Source organism: Manihot esculenta, chromosome 9 (assembly GCF_001659605.2).
Source record: "Manihot esculenta cultivar AM560-2 chromosome 9, M.esculenta_v8, whole genome shotgun sequence".
In the NCBI taxonomy this organism is placed as follows: domain Eukaryota; kingdom Viridiplantae; phylum Streptophyta; class Magnoliopsida; order Malpighiales; family Euphorbiaceae; genus Manihot; species Manihot esculenta.
The window spans coordinates 7,210,440-7,228,879 of NC_035169.2; the positions used below are offsets into that span (position 1 = coordinate 7,210,440).

Below are 18,440 nucleotides of genomic sequence, written 5' to 3' on the forward strand. Positions count from 1 at the left end.
AATGAATAGTTCGATACTATTATCTTAATTTTAAGTGAATTAAAATGAATAGTTCGATACTATTATCTTAATTTTAAGTGAAATTTAATTTTTTATTTTCATGAATAAAATGAATTTTGATAAATATACTTTATTTTTAATGAATTTCGTTGGTGTGAATAAAATTTAATTTTATTGCATAAGTAAAAATATATATCTAAGAAATTCACATGTGTATAACCGTTTTGATTCCTTTATTTATCCCATTTCAAATTAAAAACAATAAAATTGCTAAAAACTTTTGAGCATAGGGAAGTGATGAAGAAATTGAATTTACAAAAGATTATCAAATGGGTATAATATTAATTATATAGGAGTTTGAAAATGGTAGAAACGTATACAAAAGGTAAATTCACATAATGAAATAAATGTCCCCACCAATGTTAATGCAACATCTGAAAAGATGCCCTTTCTGTGGTCCAAGCCCTAAGTTCCAGACAACAATCATCATACCCATCAAGCTTTTAAGGAGTTTCAAAGACCTATCCTTATATTCACGGTTAAGCCTCTTCACTTGTTTACTACATGGAAGAAAATAGCTTTCTACATTCTAACTTGCATTTTGTTATGCCTTCTCATGTAGCCTTACTAACAACGAATCAGAATAGCTTGGTTAATTTTAAATTAATTTGATACGATTAATTATTTTAATTTAGACCGAGTACGATTAGCCAATCACAAATATCACGAATTTGAATTTTTAGATTAATCTATTTTAAGATCATTCATTGCTATAATAAAAGAAGAAGAGGGATATCTCCTTAGAGGTGAGCAGTATTTGGTTCAAACTGAAAAAACCGATCGAATTGAATCGATTTAAAAATTTAATTCGATTTTTATATATTTTAGTTCAGTTCGATTTTTCATTTCAGAAATTTCGATTATTTCGGTTCGGTTCGGTTTTGATTAGAAAAAAATCGAAAAAACCGAACCGATTAGTGATAATAATATATTTTTTCAATAATATAGAGAAATTAAATTATATTAAGATTAAAATATTTTAATTAAATTTTAAAATATTAAAAATAAAGTGTAAAAAATAAAAAAAAATTATTAAAAATTGAAACCGATCAAACCGAACCGAATCAGACCGGTTCGGTTCGATTTGATTTCTAACCAAAATCGGTTTGGTTAAGTTTTCATAAATACCAAAATTTCAGTTTTTGATTTATTCGATTCGGTTCAGTTTTAAACTGAACCGACCGAATGCTCACCCCTATATCTCCCCGTGCTTGAATTAAAAAAAATATTTAATGAGGTATTTTATAGTAGCTAGTGGTGGGCTCTCATTTGCATCCACATTCTTTGTTTATTTTCTTTCTATTCCCATTTGCCAAAGAAAAATATCTCCCAAACAGTGGATTTTCTTTCTTGAATTTGTGTAGCTGAGAATTTGAAGTCACATGTGATGAAAGTGCCAACAAAGAATGTCTCCAAAACCCTTTTCTTTTTCTTTGGCTTCAACATTAATTCAAATCTCCAAACTTCTGGTTCTTTCAGATTGGTGACCAATTAAAATGTGACAAGTGTAGAAACAATGCATGATTTGAAAACTACAACACATATCTTAGCATGTGACTTGGCAACACTTGTCAATTCCAATATATATAGCATTGTGACTCAACTTCAATCAAGAAAAAGAAGTTACATCAAAAAGTGGGAAATGCTTCACTCATCTTCCATATCTATGGATGATTACAAGTGGAACAAAAACAAAGAGAACTAAGGTCAAGTCCTTAGCTTCTTTAGACACATTATCATCATCTGTTTTCTGCCCATCTTCTTTTTTACCTTTTTAGAATTTTCTATTTAATTTATGTGATTCAGTGAAATTATTGTTTAAATCTTATTTAGTCGAAGATGAGTGGATTAAATAAAGTAAATAAAGTAAATTTTCCAAAAAGTACTAAATTTTTCTTATTTAATTTGCAAGAAATATTTTCAACTCATTGACTAATTAGATTCCGTAAAGATTTTTAACTAATATCATTTGATTAAAATGATATAAGAAACAAAAAGGACGAAAGACGAGTAATCTTATTAAAAATTTTCAAACATCGCAAAAATATGTTTCTAATAATTAAGAGAGGCTATTTATAATAAAAACAAAATCCTAATGTACAAAATTATGAAAATATTCAAAATATTTAAAAAAAATAATTAAAATATAAAATTGACTCGTGGTTTTTGTCACATTTTTGAAAGTCGTATATCTCAAAATTTTCATTGTGGGATTTTATAGGATGTCGGCCGCAAAAATTAAATTCGATTCAAATTTTTCGAAAAGTTAAAAATTAGTTATTGTATGTCAGACTGAGACTAAATCATATTCATACCGAGTCGATACACTAAGAAATATAGTAATTTAATTTAAGTGAATATTTACTCTATAGATAAAAATTAAACTCTTGACTTCTCACTAACAAAAAAAAAAACTCAAAATTGAACTATTAATTTTTTTTCAAAATAATTAACATTTTGAAAATATATGACCTAAATTAATATATTTTCAAAAATATAAAAATTAAAATAATTAATTTTATTAAATTATGGGGTCCAAGGGTATCTTTGGGTTGCAAGTAATATTTTTGACTTTGTGAAAAAGTGAGATTATTTGTAATCATTTTTTCAAATAATGGTACAATTTGTAGTACAAATATAAAGCTGGCAAATAGTGAAAACAAAGATAACTTTCACTTCTATCAGTAGTTGAAATTGTCTTCCCTGGCGCTGCCTACAAGTGAAACCCACATAAGGATATATGTTCATCCAATCTGATTGAATTATCAAAAATTTAAATTTTTATCTAAATTAATTTAGAAATTTTACTACCTGAAAATAAAAAATTTGAAGTTAAACTATTTTAATTTATTGTATTACACTAAAATTAATAAATTCATTTTTTTAAGTCAAAAATTTGAATTTCTTTGATTTAGGTTAATTGAAAACTCTATTTTTTTTATTTAAATTGAATTAAAATTAGTGAAATTGATGGGGAGTATATAATGTCAAAATTATGAGATGATGATAATAAAATTGTCTCATTCAAGCAAGCAAAAGAAAAAGGAAACTTATGTAAAGTTAATTAATTAGCATGAACACTAGAGAATTTGCATCAATTTGGTCCACACATAGATGTTTGAAAGAAAGCCAAAGCCAAAGCCAAAGGTATATTGTATATAAAAATATGGGAGGAAATTAAGTGATGAAAAGGCCAGAACATGAGTTTCTGAGAGCCAATGTCACATTCAATCCACCTAATGAGAAAGAGAGATGAGGAACAAAGAGATAGTGACCCTTCTCTTGTATATATCCTACACACACAAGCCAAGCTGAGCCAAGCCAAGCCTTTTTGAATTGTTCGTTACAACTTGTCAGCCGGCTAGGGTTTCTGAGGGATGATGATCCTTTTGGTATTGGTGAGGCTATTACAGTTTTACTGTATAATTACACTAAGCCAAGGCATGTTGGGTGGGAGGTGCTGACCCCACATCTTCATATGGTGCTTACCATCAAAAGCTACTTCCATTAAAATCTGAAAGAGAGTAAAAAAAGGCAAAATGTGGTTCAAACCAAGAAATCTAAGAAAGCTCATCATCAATATTAATGGCAGAGCTACCCCAAGAAGAAATAATAAGAGAGGAAGAGAGGGACAGTGACTTGTCCTACAATGGCAAACAAAGGTATATGAACAAGTCTTAAGGGCAGAGTTAGGGCAAAGAATAATTGCTAAAACAAGTGAAAGTTTCTATAAACATGCATGAATAAAGCTACCCAAATTATTTATTTGCAGAAACACCCCAAAATTATCATTAAATTACCATTTTAGAAATAACCCATGAAAATGCATCAGTACACTATCCTCTTTTAGCAACAAAAGTTAAAGATTGGCCCCTCAAAACTCTTTCCTTTTCTATTATTGAGAAGAAACAAACTTTTTATGCTCATCAAACCCTTCAAGGAAAAGGGGTTGCTTTGGTCCTGCTACTTCTTGGAACAAGTGAAACAAAGAAAGAAAATTTTACCCTTTTCTATATACATAACAAAAACATAATTTATTCTTATATTCTATCCATATTCGGTATTAGTCTTAGAAAAATTAATTAAATTTATTATAATAAAAATAAGAAGAATAATTAAGTTATTAGTGACTTATCCAATAAAAAAAAAGATAAATCATAAATCATTCAATCATTTGGTGGAAGCCAAGATTAATTAATTACCAATTCCAAGAAAGGGAAGGAAATGAAAAATCGAAATTGACATTGAATTGCTGATTTTCTTTAAATCTGGTTACCAAGGCAGTGGCAGATGGCTTGTGTACACGCAAAATTAAACCTATTTAGCATCCAAAATGATTTTTTCTTTCTTTTTTTTTTCTTCATATATATAAAAGTGAAATTCTAATTATAAATATAGTTTAATTTGGGTGATATATATCAAAGGAGAAAAATTGTATGCCCACGAAATTCCCAAACATTTTCTTATAATTAGTATATGCTTGCCTTGTTCAAATCTTTGTAATTAATAAATAAAAATTAAGAAAAAAAACATGGGAATTAATTCCATTCATCTATGATTTTAATGCAACTCCTTATATAGATTGTTCAAATTTAATCTTGAAATTGTATTGAACATCCACTTTGGAGTATCATTTTAATTTAATTTTTTAATTATATGATCAATAATTAACTAGCTATTATTTTATGTAGTATTCACAAGAAATTAATGAGTAAAATAAAATAATTCAAATAAATTAAATACTAATTAACACTTTATTGAGAATTATTCATTTAATAAATCATTTAAATAATTTTTTTAGTCATTTTTTAAATTAATAAATTTAAATTCTCTCATTTCAAATGAAATAATTAATTAATAATTAATTATATTAAACTTTTTGCAAAATTCTTAATTCTAAATTAGGGGTAAAAGTAATTATCTACATTATTGAAGGACAATTAATTAACATATTAATTATATTTATCAAATTAAAAAAAAAAACAAGAGAGAGAATCTCTTATGTCTAAATTAGGTCAATCTTATTATGTAACTAATGAAATCCAATAACCATACAACAAGAAAGAAAGGAAGAACGGCCTGCAAACTGAGAAAGCAATCAAAAGGACTGCAACCAAGAAAGAGAGAGAGAGGAAAAGAGAAGTGGTGTACGTAGTAACAGAGAGATAAAAGAAAAGTGATGATAACTGAGTGAACTCCATTCGTGTAATCTGGGTAACATTTTAGAGGACCACTTTGCACAATCTCTGCAACAAATAATTTTTAAAAAAAACAGCCAACAGCTATAAAGAACCAACACCAACTTCTAGTACTTGCTGGTCCAGGAGAGAGAGATTGTGTTTGTGCCTTTTGTACAGAGAGGGAGAGAGAGAGATGATAATTCATGAGAGTCTCTCATTAGCTGGCTCTTTCTTACAACACTTACTAACGTTGGTGTTGACTGATAAAGACAAGTTTATGCAAGTAGAGGGTCTTGAAGGAAACAAAGTATATGGTGAACCTTCACTATCTCTCTCTTTTGTGTCTCAACTATTTACAATATTATTTAATAATCTTACTTTAATAAGGAATTTCTTTTTGGATTTTCTTTTTCCTTTACATAATACAACATTTTAAACCATACCCAATAATCCATCCATCATTCTCCCTTAATATTTCAAACGGATTTCAACTCTATTACAAACTAATATCTATTTTAACCGTCGTGGATAATTATTCTAATTAATTAAATATTATAAAAAATAAATTATTTATTTCAATCACTAAATAATAGTATTTTAATTATAAAATTAATTTTAAAATCGATTTCGAACAAAAATTTAATTATATATATATATATATAATTTTTGTTGAGTTTTTCTGTATTTTTTTTTTTAAAATTGACCTATTCACTTAAATATTTATAATTATTGGCTTAATTATAAAAACTAAAACATGTAGTATTTAAAGTTTATAGTTAATTGATACATTAAGTAAAAAGTACTTTAAAATATATTTATTATTAAAAATGTATTGAATAAAATATGTGTATGGTTTTTAAAAGAATTAATGCAGTTTTCATCCATATCCTCATTAGAGAATTTCAATTTATCCTTTTTTTTTAAGTTTTTATGCATATTAGTCCAACAGTTCAATTTATACTTAATTTTTTTTTTAAAAAAAAATTGAACTTCTTGATTTTTAGACTAAATCAAAACATCAAAAAATTTACATAATTTTGATCTAATTAAATTAATAAATTTAGAATAAATTGAGTTTAAATTGAAATTTTTAGAAATGGATAATTAAATTACTTTCCCACTAAGTATAAGGATGAAATTGAACATTTAATCAATTTTAAAATAGATAATGATAATATTATAAAATACTTGATAACATTACTTATTTATTTATAATATTTTTGTAATTAAAAAATATATTGTAATACTTAATTTTTTATAAATTTATTTTAGTAGACAAATACTTTCAATTAATTAAATATATTTCAATTTGGATATGTTTTTTAATTTCGGTCTCATTTTCTCTTCTTTTATTAAAAAAAATGCCATAAATATTAAATAGGGAATCCACAGATATGGCATTTTTTCTGTTGTATGCTTTCCTTGAACATGTGTCGAGCAACCCCTGAGATAGACAACACTCCTTGAAGTGATATATAACTTAATGATATTAGGGGAGAAAAACATGAAATTAACTTAAAATATGTGTTTTATATTAATTATAAAAAAATTATATAATCATAAGTAGTCTTCAAAATATTAAATATTAATTTTAAAATTATTAAAAAATAAACACCTGATCAGAAAATATATCTAAATAAATTTATTCAGGTGTAAAAAATGAGAGTAAGTTTAATAGCAAGACAAGGCAAGGCATGGGCTGTAAAAACATAATTTCGATCAAGAATTTGGGAACTTTCCAAAACAAACCAAATGAGAAACAAATGAAAGCAAGCAAATATAGTACTTTTGAGAAGCCGAAGCCAACTCTTATCTCATCTCATCTCATCTCATCTCAGTTCTGACCAGAACTTGTGGCCTTGTCAGCTCTCACTCTCACATGGGTCAGCCCCCAATTGCCCCAATTGTAGGCCCCACCCCCGCATACAAAACCCATTCTCCTCCTCCCCTTCCATCCCCCTATCTCATCCACTTCTCCTCCACCGCCGCCTCCTCCTCCTAGCACCACCTTCTTCTTTTGATGGATAAGAGTGAAAGGGAGACTCATGACTTCATGAACGTGGAATCCTTCTCTCAGCTTCCTTTTATCCGCCCTGCACCCGTCAAAGAAAAGGGAATTCGTCTCTTTGGCATAGAATTTGGAGGAAACGACCCAAGTGCGGCGGCTGATGAGTCTGCGTCCGCCGAAACTAATGAAGATAGTAATGCAAAAGAAAGCGAGACTAGTGGAGATAACAATAGAAGATTTGAGTGTCATTACTGTTGTAGAAATTTCCCTACTTCTCAAGCTTTAGGTGGCCATCAAAACGCACACAAAAGAGAACGCCAACACGCCAAACGAGCTCATCTTCAGTCGGCAATGGTTCACAACAGTCTCTCTGATGCTCATATTTATGGGCTGGTGAACTACAGACTAGGCTCAACTCCAACCCCACCCATGTCTTACCCTTCATGGAATAGCCACGCCACTAATTCTAGGTTTTATGGTAGCCATGGCTCTTATTCTCAGCAACCCATCAATGGAAGTCCATTAGGCTTGTGGCGGATCCCAGCCGTTCATGGTAGTGCCACTCTTCATCGAGACCGTTCTGTGCATCCCTTGCCTTTATTTTCCGGCGAAGAGATGAAGCACTCGCAGGTGGGTGGCTCTAGCACGCAGGGAAGATACGGGTACGAGTCTAAGCCAAGCGTCCAGGATCATGTGAGTTTGGATCTTCATCTGTAATCGATATATATATAACTTGAACACATGAGAAACCCAGATTTTCTTTTAGCTGCTAATTAGTTAATCTCTTTATCTTGCAAATGAGACGATTCTAAGAACACCCATTAGCCTTTTCAACCTCTTCATTCTAGTATAATTAATGAAATGATCCATTTCCTCTTGAATCAAAAGCATTTTAATTGTTTTTCCTTAATTAATTACAATTAGAAGTAATTAAAAATTAACAAGTATATATATGTATAGTAAGAGAATCCATCTTCTACATATATATTCATTGTCCACTGGAAGTTCTTAGCATATAAACAAAATCATGTTCAGTTCTCTGTCTACCTTCATATTAGTCACACGTGTGAAGAATATGTAATATTAAAACTGGGTATCAGTCAACAGTGCATGAAGGTCTACAGATAAACACGTGTGTATATATATATATTGTCCATACAAGTGCAGTAACGAGACAGGTAGGTTTTGATCAAGTGCAAATGTTGAAGCAGAGATGAAAAATATCAGGTGAGAGGATAAGGTTTTTGTGTCTCTTCTGCAGATAAATTACAGAAAGAAAATGATATTTCCATGGCAATTGTAGACACCACAGAAAGAAAAAAAATATATTTTCCTTCACTTTCCTTTCCTTTCCTTCCCTTTCCTTTTGGATGGACCAGAAGCAAACTCCAACTTTGATATCTTGTCAAGTTGAGGGTTACATTAATTTACTATTAGACCAAGTCTGCAAGAGCAAAATAGAAGAATTTTATTACATGGTATATATGCAAATTGAGGATGTGGCAAATTTAAGACCAGTGATAGAAAATCAATGAACATTTTTTAGAAGAATGGATCAAAATCGTAAGTTTTTGAACATTTGGTGGGACATGGGATGATAATCAACTGCTCGAAATTAAATATTTTATGAAATGGACATACACTTGATATTAAGAATAAGGGGTAGAATAAAAAATTAAAAATAATAATAATGGGGCAATTGACATAGAAAGGTGATGATGGGAGAAAGCAGTCATGGGTCACTTCTGTGAACCCTGTCGGTATTGGACAGGTTTTTTTCATTATACTGAGGTAGTAGTACCATAGCTTTCATAAATAGCAAAACCAACCCTAAAAAAAAAATGTGGTCTTTCATCTGTCTGTGTGAGACTTAAAGTAACCCATGAAATGGTAGTTAGACAGCCCTATCTTTTCTTTTCCACCTTTTATTTCTACCTTATTTGCCTTTTATGAATATAATACCCGATAAATTTTAGTATTTATAAAAATTGAATTGAATTGATTTTAGTCAAAAATTAAATTGAATTGATTTTAGTTAAAAATTGAATCGAATCGAACTGATTCGATCTGATTCGATTCGATTCGATTTGATTGGTTTTAATTTTTAATAATTTTTTTTTATTTTTTACCCTTTATTTTTAATATTTTAAAATTTAATTAAAATATTTTAATTTTAATATGATCTAATTTCTCAGTATCACTAATTGATTTGATTCAATTTTTTTGATTTTTTTCTGATTAAAATCAAACTAAATTGAAATAACATAAATTTTTAAAATTAAAAATTAAATCAAACTGAAATGAATAAAAAACCGAACTAAATATTTAAATTAATTCGGTACAAATTTTTTCAATTTGAACCGAATACTGCCGATCAAAGCCACTAAAATGAAAATTTTAATTTATAATTAATATAATTATTATATATATAATTGTTTTATTTTAACATTATCATAATAAATTCCATGTAAATTTTATTAGAGTATTTTAAATATTTTGAATACAAAAATTAGAAAATATTATTTCTTTGCAAATAATTTTCTTGTTTGACATTTTTTAATTTAAAAATTTTTTATTTTGAAAAAGTTGTAATCCCTTTGTAAAAATTCATTTCAATTATTTTTTTAATAAGATTATATTATCCATATCAAACTGTTGATGTTAGGATTTGTGCTTTGTCTGCGTATTTGCATTATGAACAAATTAAAGGGGATATAGTCTAATTTTTGCAGTTAATAAATTAGAGAGACTAATTGTAATACCCGGTTAGAGTCTGGCATCGGAAATGGGATTAATAGACGCTTACCAACTAGCTAGTCCTATTGTCATAATTTTTCTTCATTTTTCTATTTTTAAATATCTTAAAATATTTTTTAAATTTCTAATTTTTTATATTATATTACCCCATTTAATAATAACCGTCGTTTTAAAAAAAATCGTTCAAAAATTATCTTTTAAAATAATATTAATTTTTATTTTTTATATATACTCTTACTTAAATGATTTAATATTAATATATGAAAAAGTACGAAAGGGTATTTTAAATAAATCATTATAAATTTTTTTAAAATTAAAACTATTAATTAATTGAATAAATAAATCTTAAACCACATATATTATGAAATAAATATAGTAATTAATATATAAATTGATCATAAATAGAGTTGTCCTATTATAATATATAACACTAGAAAAATTAAAAATAAAAAAAATTATGATATTTCTTTTTAGATCATTGCTATTTTAGATGGTTACTATTTTAGATGGTTAGTAAATAGTTTGTAATTTATTTCATTAATTATTATTTTAATAATTTGATTAGTAAATTTTATTATTATTTTTAATTCTTTTAAGTATAAGTAATCTCCCTTGTATATTTTTTTTAAATTAGAACTCAAATAATCACTTAACATTTATTTCAAATCATAGGATATTTGATGTGGCCGAAAATTTAATTCATGGCCGAAAATGAGCTAAATTGCAATTGCTCAATCTACAAAATAAAAAGAGTGAAATAATTGGCAACGCTAACGTTTAAATCAAAAACTTGTTAAAAAGGCGAGAGTAATAGATTTGTAGAATAAATGTATAAAAATATATACCTTAAACTCTGTATAAATTTGCTTTTATACGGTAAGAAAATTGAATTTGTTATTAAATTTTCTAAAAATTGAATTGATTATTATGTTTTCTAAAAATTTAACTCGCGCTGAATCCCCATTTACAAGTATAATGAATGATCAGTTTATTTTAAAAAGAGCGAATTTTAATAAAGTATCAAATATTACGATATCTTAATTTTTCTTTTTATAAATAAGATATTTGCAACCTCATGTCAACTTATTACTCTCTTGTCATGTACTAATGACAGTTTATGGATGATTTAAGGCAATTATTACATTCCGTTACTGTTAATAATAATTTTATTATTTTAATAAAATTTAATATTTATTTAATATTAAAAATAAATATAATTAAAAAATTATATTTAATTTTTAATTAAAATAATAATTATTATTTTATATATGCAAACAAGTAAAATCGATAAAAATTAATAGTCAAAAGAAAATAATAAAGTTGAAAGACGAGTGAAGATTAAATTAATAATTACATTATTATTACATCTAAGCTTGAGCTGCTAAATAAGTCTCATCAAGCATTTAATTCCTTTTGATATGCAAAATCCAAGATTTCTTTTTTGCTTTAACCTAATTAATATCAGGAACACTGACTAGACACCATATATAAATAAAATCTAGTGTAAATTCAAGAAGAGACAGATTGTCAGATGGGATATACATAGTTTTTTTTTAAAAAAAACTGAGTTTGGAATTACATTTTCTTTATTTATATTAAAATTAAGAGAAATCCTAAAAACAATCCATTTTTCAAGTGAGGATGTAATATTCACCATTTCATTCGATGCAGAGTATTTATTATATTAATTATTATATTTTTTAATTAATAAAATAAAAAATTAAACAATTATTTAAAAAAATAATTATTACGAGTATTTCTCTAAAATTAAATCTACTCATATAATTCAACTAATGATATCTTTTAGAGCAAAAAGCGAGTTTGTCTTTTCCAAAACAGCTGGATGCTCAAGAAGGAATTTCCACCGAATAAAAATATTATAATAATAATATAATGAAATTAATTAATTAATTTATATATTTTTAAAAATACTTCATCATGAGAGAATAAATAACCTGAAACTACAATCCAAACAGGGCTTAACTAGTGTTTGAATCACACCTGAAGAAGACAGTTTTTCAAAATTTTAAATTCTAAAACTATATGATTGGAGCTCATACTTGTGAGATTAACGGTAAAAAAGATAGGTGCTGTTTGTACGAAAGGAAAACTCAATAATGATAAGTAATTTATAAGAGAAAGGCTGATCAGTGTGTAGAATTAATCGTAGCCACCCAAGCCTGCAAACCATCACCTAACTATTTGTACTGACAATAATTTTATTCAGTTCAATTATTAAACACTAAGCTTTAATGCATAATCCCCTCTATGCCCTTTCCAATTGTCAACATTTTTTGGATTAATTTCGAACAGAAAATTTTTTTACACCCTATACATCTAATTAATTAAAAATTAAAATATTATATTTAATAATATATAAATAATAAAATTGATTAAAATCATAATATTTAAAAAAGTTTTATGAATCTTTCTATCTGATCTGACTTTTGAAATATAAATATTAGAACAATATTTGTAGCCCTTTCAAAGTTCAAAACGAATATACATACTTTTTTAAAGCTCGGTATTAGATATAAGTCCAACTAATCATAAGTGATTAGGGAAGATTTATTTCAATGAGCCGAGTATGATCCGATGAGATCGGAGTAGAATGTTGACCTTCTACACATTCTACACGTTGGGCGTCTCTTCAATACGTCACCAAAACCGTAAATGCGCATACAGATAAAATAGATTTACATGACGCCAGTAATGAAAGAGGTATGGACTTATTGATTTTGGATTTGTTAATTAACAATACATTATTAATAAGCCACATAATACACTTATAAGTAAAGTTGTGCGTGGTTCTTGGAGTCTCAAACCAAATAAAAGAACCGTACCAAACCAAATCGAAAAAGAAAAAGAAAAAAAACATACTGAATTGAATTTATTTAGATATTTGGTTCTAATTTTAATTTTTTATCAAAAATCATATCAAAATTATATCAAACTAAATTGTATGAAGAATCGATTTATTTATATATATATATATATATATATATATATATATATATATATATATAATTTATAATAAAACTATAATTCTAACATATTGTTCAATAATATGTTTATATATTATATAATTTTAATAAAAGTATACATATAATTGTAATATTATTTAATTATTAAATATTTTTTTATCATTTTATTTAATTAATTTAGTTAATTAATTATAATTTATTTTATTTAAATAGATTATATATATAAAAAATATAAAATTATTATATTTTTTATTCACGATCAATTATTAAATATTTATAATAATATAATTTAACTAATTTGCAATTTAAGTTGATTCTATTTAAATAGATTAAGTATATACATTTCCACAATATTAATATAATTATATTAATAAAATATAAATTATTAAAATAATTATATATAAATCGATATATACATACATATATATATATATATATATATATATATATATATATATATATATATATAATTGTTATTAGTATATATAAATAATTATTATATATTTTATTTACTAATTAACTATTAAAAATTTATAAGAATATAATTTAACTAATTTAATTAATTAATTATACTTATTTAAATAGATTATATTATATATTATTTTTATATTAATAAAATTTATACTAATAGAATATAAATTATTAAAATCAATTACAAGTATATATATATATATAATTGCTATTATTACTCATATATATATATATATATAATCATTAACTAAATTATATATATTAATAAAATATAATTTGATAAAATTATAAATAAATTAAATTAAATTAAATTAATTTTGACTATTTAAAAAAATAATATTCAATTAAACTATATAATTTTATATATTACATAATTTTAGATAAAACTATATAGTTTTATTTAAATTTAGATAGTTTTATTATAAAAATAGGCTAATTAATCTAAAAAGGTTTATTTTTGCACGTATTTACAATTTAATCCAAAATTTTTAATTTTGTTTAATTGACCTAACAATTGTATTTTATGCATTTTATAATTAACTCTAAAAATGCAAGTTTTTTTATGATTAACTCTAAATTTTATTAAATACTAAAATTTATTTTGAAAAGTTTATTTGGAATAAAATAAAATTAAATAGATATAATAATTAAATTTATATATTATTATAATCTAAAAAAAATAAACAATAATTTTAAAATAATAAAAAAAAGACAAAAATTATAAGATAAAAAGTTTAATATTATTAAAGATCTAATAAATAATTTATTAAAATATATTATTAATATATAATAAAAGATTGAATTTTATTCACAAAAATATTAAAATTATTATTTTAATAATATTAATACAATCGTTTTAGGACTGATATTAAAATTTGACTGTCTAAATCCTAAAATACATTAGTATAGGAGTCGAATCCATTCTCTGTAAATAAGTTGTCTCAGTTTGGAGTTGGTGTCTATAAAATAACTGTAAAGTTGGGTGATGAGCAGTGTGATTAGTTATAGCTTGTGCTTTTCAATCTTACTGCACAAAAGTACCGAAAGAAAAATTAGTCCTTTAATTTGATGGTGCCACTGCCACAATGCAGTGAACTTTTGGTACTAAATTCTAAAATGTACTCATATATACGTTGCATGTGACCTTGGAAAGGTAAAAACTTTACTTGTTTTACAAGCTTGTACAGGGCAAAGGTAAATCCCAATTTACCCTAATTATACTTCATGGGATTTACCCTCCCTTAAATATTCTTGTATATACATCAGATAGATCTATTGGTGTAGATTAGTACAGTGTATTCGTGTTAATTTTTTTTTAATTTACTTTGTAGTAAATTTCATCTTATGAAAAAAATATTAAATAGTTAGATTTTTTAAATGTACAAAGATTAATGTATAAATTTAACTAAACTGTATTCACATGCTTAATCTGGTAGTAAATGCATCTAAGTAAATTTGATAGATTTTAAGTTTTACTCTCCCAATTCCCGATATCTATTTCAAAAAAAAAATATTAAACTAAACTATAGTGATTAATTTGTAGTTTGCCTTAAGAAAGAATAATGCATTCATAAAAGTGTCGTATATACAGCTTAATAGCAATCAATTATGAGTTTTGTTTTTGAAGAAACACTTTGTTAAATGCTGTTTTTTTTTTTTAAATAAATTGCTGATTGTATTAATAAAATTTCATCAAATAAAGAGAGATATCATCCCAAACAGAGATACGATTATTCCTAATAAATTCTCTAGCCAAAGTATAAGCAGCTAGCATTACGACGAACTCATCTAACGTAAATATCAGTTCTAGAGTCTAACAAAGATTTACAATCATTTAAAATTAAATTCCTGCATCAGATCATTTGGCAAAAATGCTCCTCAGTGCCTGTTTAAACCCCTACATAAGATTAATTGGCAAAGATGCTCATTTTCTTTCTCATCTCTCGAATATAAATCATTAAAATCTTCCGAACAAAACCACGGAAGAAAGTTTTTAAGAGATAAAGTTCGAATAAGATTCCAAGACTGATGCCGTCGTTGCGATTTCAAAAATTCATAATAACCAGTAAATCTTCATTGGACATTACCTTGCAAAACAACTGAATCAATAAAATTTGAAGAAAAGTCAATCACATGACTATTCCACATTAACGAAGTGCCTCCTCCCAATCCTTGTATATTAACTGAGAAGCAACCATCAAAATGTAAAAAATTATAAAAAAATTTCATATGAGAATTAAGAATTTTTATTTTCATAAAAATAAAATGTCAAGCTTATAACTAGTAATCAAATTCTTCAATACATTAGCTCTTTGAGGATTGCTGAGTTCTCGACAGTTTCAATATAGGACGATCATTGCTTTCGGCTATCCTGATTTTTGACAGGATGAGCCGCTTCGATAATCAATTGATGCACATCGTCTTTAATAGGGAAAGGGAAAATAAAAAATTAGATTTAAGAGGAGAAAAAGACGAAAATATCGAGTGATATAAAAATCACATAAGGAAATTTACGCAAAAAGCAAAAGTAATAAATTTCCTTTGTTAGATGCTGGTAAAAGCAATAGTTCATTTAATATTATTATTGAAAATAATATATTTTTTAATCCGATAGATATGGTTATTAAAAATTAATTTTAAAAATTAACAAAAATAATCCTAATGAGAGATTGAGTGCCCATTTGAATTGTTATTATTTGAGGTTAAAATTAATTATTTTTCAAGAAAAAACAAGCAGCACAAGAGATGTTTTAGGAAAAAAAAAGTTATTTTACTATTTTAATGTTTTTATATATGGCTGCAATTTTATATATTTTTACATTATTTTTAATACATATATATAAATAAAAAATTATCTATTTTATAGCAATTCCAACGAAAATGTTAAAGAGATCCTAGGTTATTTTAAAATTTTGCCTAAATTTTTAATCACAAATATGTTAATTTAATTTAAAAATCTGAATATATTTTTTTAATGAAAATTAAAATAATAATATAAATACTCTTATACTCTATCGGATAATAATTTTGAAAGTAATATTCAGCATTTTAACCAGTAAATTATAAAAAATACAGTGAATTATAACGTTTGACAAACTATTATTAGAACAATCGTTCATTATTAAAATAACTAATACCTACTACAACAACTATAGAAGGATTCGTTAGTTGATTTATCAATTTTAAAAAAAATATTAAAGTGTTTTTGATATTTTAAAAGTCTATTAATTAATCTATTTATTAATTTTAATAATTAAATATTTTATTATTTAATTTTTATAATTTAAAAAAATTTATTAGTTGGTTCATCGAATTTCTAAAAAATTTACTATTTAATTTCTATAATTTTAAAAAAATTATTAATTGATTTCTCATATTTTTAAAAAATATACTAATTAATTTTTCTATACTAATGATATTTTTAACTTATTTTATAATAATTAACTATTAAAATTAATGAAATGAATGTTTAATAAAATTTTTAAAAAATTAAAAATATTTTTATTTATTTTTAAAATTAGAGAGATTCACAAATAAAATTTTTTAAATTATAAAAATTAAATAATATGATGTAAGATAGGTAAAGGGAGCTCAATTCAAATTAGAATTTGAATTAAATGGGTTGGTTTCATTCTTTGTTCCACCAAAAACTCAAGGGAAAATTAACAAAAAAAAAAGAAAAAAAGAAAGGGTAAGGGTCCCACAAGAACGTTAACGTCAAGCCCAGCTATCTAGGGGTGGACGACATGTGAAGAGAAAGATAATAAAAGAAGAAGAGTAGATGCATTATCATTAGGACCACTTCCACTTCTGTCTTCTCTCTTCAGCTCTTAGCATAGAGATCAAAAGAGTGGAATATTTAAGAAACATCGGCCCACATCCCTATGAACTTGCAAACGATTGAGGTTGATAGTTTAAACACAACCCAACCCCTTTTTGTTGCTAAAACCTCCTTTCATGGTGGCTCCACCTACCCAGCTGCACAACACCCACCTCTGCTCAGCCAAGAAAGAGCTTTTGCTTCTTCCTTTTACTGTGTCTTCGTACAGTGGGTGGTGGCAGCGTTGACTGTGGCAGTGGCAATGGCAGTCATGGTGGTGGTAGCTAGCCATTAGGAGTGGAATTTGAAAATTGAGAATAGCCTTTTTTGCATTAAATGCCAACCAAATCCGTACGCCAATTGGTCGGTTCAATAGGTTTTGTAATTTGTATGGCTCTCGTTCTTTATTTTTGTTTTTATCTATTCTCTCCTTTATTTCAAATAATTAACCTATCTATTCAACACGTATTTTTATAAATATTAACTTTTCAATTATTTATTGTATATAAAATAAATAAAATAAATAAAATAAATAAAATAAATTATTTAAAGAATTGTTTTTTTATATTCAAATATTATAAATAAATAATTATATCTATAAATATTTTTTATTATGATTATAATAAATGGATCAAGGTAAAAAAAAATATTAATTTTATTTTAAAAAATAATTATAGGGTTAAACATAAAAAAATATTAATTTCATTTTAAAAAATAATTATAGGATTAAACAGTTATGATGTGTAGAGATTCAAAAAGTAGGAAAATGTAATGGGTTACAATGGGTGAATGTGTAAAACTTTGCTAAGAAAAGAGATAGATTCTCTCTTTTATTTTTTTTTTATTAATAATTTTTAATCACTTTTTTACTATGGTGCTATCTGTCTGTATTTGTATTTAGATTCTTACGTACGGATGTGTTAGACCCTTTTCCACGTCCGTATAATTAAAACTGCAAAATAATTAAATCAGCTATTTTCTCTCACGTCACATCACATAAAATAATCATTAAATTTTCTTTTTAAAAATATTTTTATATCTAATTACATGTTATTATAATTTAATTTGAATTTATAGTAAGCTATAATATCTTTGATGGAGTAGCTATCCGACTTTTTTGTATTTTTTGGAGAAAATTAAAGCGTCGAATTTAAATTTAT

General features: G+C 25.5%; 1 protein-coding gene across 1 annotated transcript; it reads left to right on the forward strand.

Annotated features, from left to right (window-relative positions):
* Positions 1 to 7,125: 7,125 nt before the first annotated feature.
* On the forward strand, positions 7,126 to 8,129 carry LOC110622331 (zinc finger protein 8). Its single transcript, XM_021766813.2, has one exon. It carries the CDS (start codon positions 7,261 to 7,263, stop codon positions 7,963 to 7,965), a length of 705 nt encoding a protein of 234 aa, XP_021622505.1. The 5' UTR covers positions 7,126 to 7,260; the 3' UTR covers positions 7,966 to 8,129.
* Positions 8,130 to 18,440: the final 10,311 nt, after the last annotated feature.

Excerpts from the sequence above, each read along its gene's own strand:
- LOC110622331 (XM_021766813.2), top strand. The coding sequence starts at position 7,261 with ATGGATAAGAGTGAAAGGGAGACTCATGACTTCATGAACGTGGAATCC.